The 9,698-nt window shown below is 41.2% G+C and overlaps 1 protein-coding gene across 1 annotated transcript; it reads left to right on the top strand.

Moving 5' to 3' along the window:
* Nucleotides 1-165: 165 nt before the first annotated feature.
* Nucleotides 166-7,344, top strand: LOC137152421 (interferon-induced very large GTPase 1-like; the record flags this gene model as incomplete). The annotated part of the gene is made up of 1 exon (XM_067547011.1): nt 166-7,344. A coding segment is annotated over one exon (5,286 nt), but the record flags the coding sequence as incomplete, so codon positions are not given.
* Nucleotides 7,345-9,698: the final 2,354 nt, after the last annotated feature.

Consider the following 9,698-nt stretch of genomic DNA (forward strand, 5'->3'; position numbering starts at 1 on the left):
GAACAAGCAGAACAGATCTGTGTTTCTGATCTTACAGATTTCGTTAAAGTTTTACAACAAATGGAAAGTTCTATCAAGGAAGCTACCTCTGCCTCTATGAATTCTCCAGTAGCACAGAAAGAAGCAACTCTGATTCTCAGTTTATCCTTCCATTCTTTACTGCAGGCTCTAAGAGAGAGAGCTGAGACAGACACAGAACTGTTATTACTCTCCATTGCAGCCAGCACAGGATACCGTGTGGAAAGTAACGTGTTTCAGCATCTCCTCGGGTGCCCAGAAATTAACTTCATGTTAAAGGAAATGCAAACAGCACATGAGAGATATTTGACCCTTAAGGAACAGGATGTTTCCAGAGCTCAGGCTTTCTTGCTGTTGACAGGCCTGACAGTGACAACAGCTAAATATAAAGTTATGACCCATGAAGAGGAGAAGAAGAAATATTTGACTTTTCTTGAAGATCACATGGGAAACTCACTGTCAGATGAAATTAAGTTTGTCCTTACAAAGCACAGGGAACACACTGATTGGAAGGCACTGGAAAGAGACTTGAATTCCCTTGTAAATGGAAATTTTGAAGCCACAAATGATGATCAGCAGAAGGAGTATATAAAAAAAGAACTAGAAAATGTTTTTCAAGAAACCAAGCAGGTAAATTCACTAGCATCAACATCTAAAGAAGTGCAATCCAGCGATATTAAGGCAGATGAATTTCTGAACCCAGAGTTTCTTAAATTAATCAAGCAACTTAAATTTGAAAACTACTATCCAAAAAAAATGGGGGTGGCAGACTTCCAAAAGGTTCACAAAACATCTTTACATGAAAGCTACCCCAGCAATGAAAGTGATCTGCCGTTTTATTTTTTGAATAAGCTGTTGATGCTGGACTATCGGGTAAGATATTTGATTTGCAAGGATGACGTTAAAACAAAACAAGGCACAGCCAATATACTGAACACCAGTGATGATGCGAATGAACCCTTAGATGATTTAGATGACCTTTTTAATGATATTGATGAGGAACCTAATGAATCTGCTAAAAATAATGAGGGTCAAGTGCATCCTATGGATATCCAGATGGCAATTTTTCACTGTGCAGATGATTTCCTGAGGCAATACATTTCAACAAAGCTGTCTCTATGTCAATTTGCACTTCCGCTTTTGGTGCCAGATCCCCGCACTTCACAGATAGAATTCCCTTTTTGGCCCTTTTGCCAAGTTAACAAGAAATGGCAGAGTCATGAGGAATTTCAAAACAAGAATAGAATTGGGAAATGCAAAGATAAATTGATTTATCAAGCAGATATACCAGTGGTGTCCTTCATAAGATTTGGTGCGTCTTCTTTTTCTAAATCTCAGCTCTTAAATACACTGTTGAGTAAGCAAAAGCATAGTATTTTTTTCCATCGTCACTGTAAAGGCAGTATTAAAAACTGCCTCTTGATGGAAGGTGTTGTAGAAATCACCTGGTATTGTCCAGGTAGAGACAATGATGATAGTTTTGACGACTGCATTGCATTCACTAATTTACATGGAGATGCAAGAGAACATGAGCAACAAGTCAATTTTTTACAGGAAATAGCTTCTGTCAGTGTGGTTCTCTTGTCCGATACTGATCGGAATGAAAAGGGCACAAAGGTTTTACAAGACCTCCTAAAATCCCCCAAACCTTTCATCTTTCTCTGTACTGACAAAGACAAAGTGTCAGTTAACAAGTCTGAAAAGCGAGTAAAAATAGCTGCTAAGGACCAGAATGAGGCAAAATTAGTGACTGAACTGACCACTGCAATCAAATGTGCTGTAAGAAGTTCAGCTATTTCTTGTAGTCTTGATAAATGTGCAAACATCGCTCGAAAGCATGGCTTCCTTGTTGACGAAGACAAAAGAGAGTGCAAGGAAGGCAAAGAACTGGCACAAAAAGTAATGGGTTTTCTGAAACAGAAAAATATTTTAGATACTAAGGACAAATTACTACCTCTCCAAGGAGAGTTATGGCACAAGTGGTGTAAAAAGGATAAAGAACGTACCCGTTTCCAGGACAATGAGACCATGGGCATTGAACAGCACCTAAGCCAAATAAAATCAGAAAAGCATGCAATACGACAGGAGCAGTTACAGAAAGCGTTCCCCCTGAATAAACTAATGAAGTCAGTGCTTTCAGCTCTGACGTTACCTTGCCATGAAACCAAAATGTACTTTTTACAGTGGTTGAAAGTATTTATAGCTGATATGTCTTCTGATCATCTTCCAGAGCTTCACCAAAAACACCATAATTTGTGGTCAAAAATCCTGGCAAAAAACCAAAGAGTAGACAATGATGACTTGCAAAAACAATTAGAAAAATTATCCCATGAAATTAATGAATCTACCATTGGTCTTGAGCATCTTTTGAGAGAGGTGGGTCAGATTTATGAAGCTCTGGATGCACTGCCTGGACAGAATAAATGCTTTCTTAAACTACCACAAATTGTAGCTGATTTGATGGTTTCAGGTTATCCGCTTGAGCTGATGGATGGTGATGCTTCATATGTGCCATTAAAATGGGTCGGAGCAGTTTTTGACTCCTTAATTGAGAAGCTAGGAGACAGAAAGGTGTTTGTTCTTTCTGTACTTGGTATCCAGAGCACTGGAAAGTCAACACTGCTCAACGCCATGTTTGGTCTTCAGTTTAGAGTCAGTGCAGGGAGGTGCACCAGGGGAGCTTTTATGCAGCTAGTTAAGGTGGCCGATGAGCTCAGAGAAGAGCTGAACTTTGACTTCATGGTGGTTATTGACACTGAAGGACTTCAGGCAGCAACGCTAGAAAACAGATCAGCACTCAGTCATGATAATGAGCTAGCCACTTTTGCGACTGGTCTTGGCAATGCAACTTTGATCAATATTTTTGGAGAGAATCCTTCAGAAATGCAAGATACCCTGCAGATCGTTGTCCAGGCATTTCTGAGGATGAAGCAGATAAAGCTCTCCCCAAGCTGTTTTTTTGTGCACCAAAATGTTGGAGACATAACTGCAAATGAAAAAAATATGGAAGGACGAAGATGCCTTCAGGAAAAGTTAGATAAAATGGCAGTTACTGCAGCCCAGCAAGAGTCCTATGATGTTACCTGCTTTAGCGATGTTATCCAATTTGATGTGAACACCCACGTTCATTACTTTGCTCACCTCTGGGAAGGAGACCCACCGATGGCACCTCCAAACCCCAGCTACAGCCAAAATGTGCAGGAACTAAAGAGGGAGATTCTCATGGCTGCCAAAGAAAAATCCAAACATAATTTTCTAAGGCTGTCAGAATTAAAAATGCTCACTCAGAACCTGTGGGAGGCTTTGTTAAATGAGAATTTTGTATTCAGCTTTAAAAATACACTGGAGATTGTTGTATACAGCAGACTAGAAAACAACTACAACAAATGGACCTGGGAACTGAGAAGTTTCATGCTTGAGCTGCAGAACAGGCTGAACATCCAAATTCAGAATGGAAGAATCTCCAAAATAGATAGAGCAGATCTTGAAAAAACAGTTCAAGAAAAATACGCTGCCATTGAAAAGGATCTAGAAAGGTATTTTAGTGAGGACAAGGACTGTAACATACTGGTTCAATGGGAAAAAAATATTAAAACAAGAATGAACTTTTTCAGACAAGAACTGATTGGCAAAATTTGTCAAAGGGGTGAAGAATTTATCAATCTAAAGCATCATCAAAGCAGTTTTGAACAAAGGAAATCAACCTATAAAGATGAGTTGCTTGAAAAAAGCAAAGAATTGGCCCGACATTTCAGAGATAAGGAACTGAATGAAAATGAACTTAAAGATCGCTTTAGTAAGATGTGGAAGAAATGGGTTATTGAGGTGTCCTCTAATGCCCCTCCTGTTAAGGAGCCCAATATTAAGGCTGATATGGAGTGTTTCCTTCTCCATCATTTTAATTCAGAACACGATATAAGAAACAGGATTACAACATCATCTGAATGGGCTGTTTTTCCTCTGAACCCTTCTGAGCACATGATAATGAATAGGCGATGGTATGGAATAAGGAAGACTGCTAACGAATTCGATATTGGGAATTTAAAGACACTGACAGCTCACCTAGAGCAGCATATCCATGACTACATCAAGAACAAAGAGAGAGAGAGAATGTACTACAATTCCGATTACTTCCATGAAATAGTGCAGTTAATAAGGAGCAAGTTAGAATCTGATTCTGGGAATCTAAATTTTACATTAACAAACTCATACAAAGTGGATGTATCTCTATATTTATGCCAAATGGCGGCAAGAAAATTTAAAGAGACGTTCAAAGCATTCCAGAAATCAAATGATCCAGTCCTGTATCTTGAAAGTAAGAGAGAGGAATTCTTTAGCTGTTTTAAAATCGCCTGCCAAGGGTCTACATCCATCACAACTTTTGCTGATATTTTATGCAGCAGTCTCGAATCCGCTATCTGCCATGCAGTCTATGACAAGACTGCCATTGACATAGCAAAAGAGATGAGGTCTAACGATCCAGCCTTCAGTGGCAATAGAATGAAACTGGAATTGTTCATGCTAATTGGTCTTTTGGAGAAGGAAGATTTTGAGACATACCAGCAGTATATTTATAACCCACGTTATTATATGGAGAATTTTATCAAAGAACGTGTTGATAGATATTGCTTAGATAAAGAAAATCCAAAATTGAAAAATTTCTTAAATTTAAATCTTGATTCTTTCCAAAAGATTGTTCTTTCAGCAGTTCAGGAATCAACTAAAGTTGTTAAAGATAAACATGGCAATGTAGCCTTATGGTTGGATGAATTTTGTACCAGACTTGGAGATGATTTGTACCTTCCCAGAAGCGATCTGAAAAGCATTGAACATCAAGAGATAAAAGACATACAGTTTCTTAAAGAAGTGGTGAGTGAGTTACTGATTCGTGCCTTAGAAAAGACGAAACAAACATTCTCCAAGATTGATATGGAGCCGTTTGTCTCAAAACCTCATGAAATCCTATTTGAGCAGCTCTGTGGGTGTTTGAAACAATGTCCCTTTTGTAAGGCTGTCTGCATGAACACAATTCCTCATCACGATGGAAATCACAGCACTGATTTTCATCGTCCTCAGGCCCTGACTGGCATCCAGTGGGAAGGAACAAATCATCTAGTCACTGACATTTGTTCCAACCTTGTAGCAAGTGACTGCATAATAGTGCTTGATGGAAAAAAAATCCCATGCAAAAATTATCGAGAAGTAGGACCTGACTATGAAAATTGGGACATCAAACCAGATACCTCTGAAGCGCCTTATTGGAAATGGGTTGTCAGTCATTTCAGATCTGACTTAGAAAAAATTTATAATGGAAAATTTGAAGGCAAGGGGGCAATTCCGACAGACTGGAAAAATTTAGACAAGAAGAAAGCATGTGATTCTATGGAACTATTCCTGCATATCTTTGAAAAAAGAATATCAAAAATCAATTGATTTTGAGAGATTTATACTTTTAAATGCATATGAAAAAATATTTGCAATTCATATTGCTTCAACAGCTTTAGGAAGGAACTTTTTCAATCAAAATTAAAGTGAAGTGTGAGTGAAGGATTTGTCATATTTTACTTAAAAAAAACCCAACAGTATTTTTGTACAGCTCAAGAGAGAAGTTGCTGTGAAAATTCCCAAAAGATTATCTATTGTAAGGACTCGTGTAAAACAATACTATAGAAAGTCAGCTTGTGCCATTATCTTTCTTCTTCATAATAGAATTCACCAATTCCATCATGCTTTTTTCCATTTTGAGAAAAGCCACTCCCCAAAATCAATTCAAGTTCAGTGGGTCTTATTTGTTAGCAACGATTGCATAAAGCGTTAAAATAATTATGAAGTTTCATGAGAAAATGAGTGTAACTATTCCTTCAACATATAGATAAAACCTGGTACTGAGAAGATACTACAAGACATAAATCCAGACTATCCTATAGAAAAAACAGATATTTTATTTTCATAGTAATGGACAGGATAGTGATTAAGGGGTACATTTTCAGATGGTTTTCTCCCACACCTCTACTTCCCAGGTGCAAGCACTGCAGGTCTAAGCATTGGGATGTACGCTCACTTAATCCATGCATGGGCTTTGCAAATTCAAATTATTATTATTTTGAAAACAGGCTTTTCTATGGTGATCATAACTGTCGTAACTGAGTGCCTTACCTGTATTAATCAATTCCGTCTAACGTGTTAAAACAATGCATTAAATATCATATACTTCCTTTCTACAAAGGAGGAATTGAGGCACTTAAGACCTAAAATCCCACTGACAGTCCCAAATGCTTAAATGCCTTTTGGAAATGAGATTTAGGCCCCTAAATTGTTTGGCATTGTGGCACTGAAGCACAGCAACTCCTAGCTTTAAAAATCTGGGACTAAATGACTTGCCCAAGGTCACACAGGAAGTCTGTGGGACAGAGAGGAACAGATCCCTGATCACCTGCCTTTTAGTCTAGTTCCTTAGCCATAAGACTAGCTTTCCTCTTCCTAGGTGGTGATACACAGGTGCAGACTATTTAAAGTGCATGAGCAAACATGAGAGCACATGATGTTGCACCTACAAAGTAGGCGTGCATGTATGCATGCACAGAATTTTGAATGTACATATTGTGACAATTGGTCCCCCATGTTCACTGTTTTACAAGTTTATGACAAATTCTGTCCAAAGTATGCCTTGTGAGGTATCATTTGAAAACTCACAGTACGATGAATGTTATTGTCCTGTTAAATTATGTGTAGCAGCACTGTTTGTAAAGTAATGAGATTCTGTTGTATGGTGTTACTGAAACATGTTGCAATTCTGGGGAACACCCACAGACCAGTTCCTTAGAGACAAAGGCAAACTGCTGCCTCAGCCAAGTGTAAACAAGAGCAGATGGACTTTCACCTGGGTAAAATGCCATTCTCCAGCAGGGTGGAGGCTGTGAGCAAGAAATCTGCATCCCATCAAAGAAACAGCTTGACGTTCCCTCCAAACAGATTTTTCCATTACATAAAAATGGGTCTTACATAACATTGGGAGGTACTTCTTGCACAAGAGATTGGATTATAAGAGAGGAAGAGAAAAACGCTAGAGAGTTCCTCCCTTTCCCTCTGCTTATGACATCAACAACCCCTGAAGACCAGGAAGGAAGTTCTGACTGAGAGGCAAACCTGCAAAAGCACGTGGTGAGAAAAATCCTTTGCTTTGAATTCTTTAGCTTATTAAATTATGTATTAGATGCATTTTAACTTTTATTGCCTTGGTAACCAATTCTGACTTTTATGCCTCATTACTTTTAATCACTTAAAATCTTTCTGTAGTTAATAAACTTGTTTTATTGTTGTATTTAACCAGTGTGTTTGGATTAAAGTATGTGGGAAACCCCATCTGGGATAACAAAGCTTGTGCATATCATTTTCCATTAATGAAATGATGGACTTTATATGAGCTTGCATTCTCCTGGAGGGTGCTGGGCAGTACAAGACGCACATTTCTGGGGGAAAGTTTGGAACTGGAGTGTCTGCTGCTGGTGTTCTTCTGCAGTGTAATTCTTGACCGACTGGTTATATCACTCATGCTGTGTAACTGGGGGCAAGTTACATGTGGAGGATGTGTGTGAACTAACAGGAGTGGTTGTTCTCACGGTGAAGCAGTGTAAAAGTGTGGTCAAGGGCGTATGCCCGTGCACAGCATGTACCCATGCCCAGCTCAGCATGTGTGTGTGTAAGGGATCCGTTAGCCCCTTACTGAAACTTAGTGGGTCTTTTGGGTTGGCATCTCTGGAGGAAGCAGGACCCTGAAACAGACACAGCCCTCAGTGCTAGTGGGGAGAGGCCAACTCAGGTCAGCCTGATTGACAGAACGGGCAAGTCAAGGAGGGAGCCAGGACGGCGGGGGGCGGGTCCCATCCCCATCTGAGCTGCAGCTGCCTGCCTGGGCCTCCCTGGGCAGAGAGGGGGGCCGAGCTAAGGACAAAGCAGCCAACGGCTGGGAGGCCAGAGAAGAAGCCCAGGCCAGGGAGCTGAGCAGGGTCACAGCACGGAACCAGAGGAGCAGCCAGGGAGCCAAGCAGAGCGGGGTTGGGGCTGTCTGGGTGCAGAGGCCAGAGAAGAAGCTCAGAGAGCCAAGCCGAGCCGAGCTGACCCACAGCAGCAGAACCTATGGGCCCGAGGAGTGTCCCAGAGAGCCAAGCCGAGCAGAGCCGAGCTGCACTAAAGCAGTGGAGCTGGAGCTGCCTGGTGCCAGGTGCAGTGAGCAGCTGGGAAGAGCGAGGGGGACCCTCTCTGCAGGGAGACGCCACCAGACAAGAGTCCTTGGAGGGGATTGTGACCCAGACAATGGGGAGACGGGCCCCATCCTCTAGAGCCTGGGGGCATGTGGCCACTGCCAGAGCCAGTGTCTGACTCTCTGTGTGCCTGCAGCGCAGACAGGCAGGGGGCCTGGGACGTGTGAGACACAGACTGTGAATGTCCCTGCCACCCTAGAGACGCTGTGTGTGATGCCTCCGGGCCAGAGGGTGGCCTTAGGTGTTTTCCTTTAACACTTCTCCTCTTTTCTTTATTTTCTTAATTGGTGGCTCTTTAATAAATTGTATCTGGTTTGAACTGTATGCATCAAGCAGTGGGTCAGGGAAGCGCCCAGTGTGGAGAGAGCCCCCGGAGTGGGGACACTCTCACTCCTGCCCTAAGTGACTATGACAAGGTTGGGGATTGAGCCTCCCAGGGATCCTAGTCCACGCCTTGTCAGGGTTACAGGGACCCCACCACACAGGAGAGTGGGAGGGGAGCCCTCGAGGTCAGACGGGCTTCTGGATAAAGGGAGCGGGGGCAAGGACTCAGCTCCCCAACTCCACCAGGGTAGTGTGTGAGCCAGGAAAGTTCCCCTGCTTACATGTGGATAGTTGGCACAGGTCTGGGGTATACGCTGCAGCAGTACATACAGATGTAACCATTTACACTTCCAAGCGTAGATGTAGCTTAAGTATATTAGGAACAAAAAGAATCCGAGCAATGGTATTGTCCCATTACTAGATGGCAATAGTGGAATTATCAATAATAATGCAGAAAAGGTAGAAATGTACAATAAGCATTTCTGGTCTGTATTTTAGGGGAAAGAACAGATGATGTAGTCATATGAGGATAACACTCTTTCCATTCCACTACTATCTCTGAAGGATGTTAAACAGCAGCTATTCAAGTTACACATTTTTATATCAACAGGTCCTGATAACTTCTATCCAAAAGTTTTAAACGATCTGGATGAGGAGCTTGCTGCACTATTAATGTTGATTTTCAGTAAGTCTTGGAAAACCGGGGAAGTTCCAGAAGACTGGAAGGAAGCTAAAGTTGTGCCAGTATTTAAAAATGGTACAGGAGATGAGTCGGGGTAGTTATTGGTCTGTCAGTGTGACACCATCCCAGGAAAGATAATGGAAAAGCTGATATGGGAGTTGATTAATATAGAATTAAAGGAAGGTAATAGAATGAATGCATGAATGCCGAAGACTAGCACTAGTAAACACTACTGATAGACTTAGACTTCTGTAAAGCTTCCCGCATGACATTTTGATTAAAAAATTAGAATGATATAAAATGAACATCACACACATTAACTAGATTAAAAACTGGCTAACTGCTGTAACTGGGGAACCATCCTTAAATGGGTGTGTTTCTAGTGCGGTCCCACAGCAATTGGTTCTTCACCG

This window comes from Emydura macquarii, unplaced genomic scaffold, assembly GCF_026122565.2.
Source record: "Emydura macquarii macquarii isolate MOO-44397 ecotype Brisbane River unplaced genomic scaffold, CSIRO-AGI_Emac_v2 contig_1220, whole genome shotgun sequence".
Classification (NCBI taxonomy): domain Eukaryota; kingdom Metazoa; phylum Chordata; order Testudines; family Chelidae; genus Emydura; species Emydura macquarii.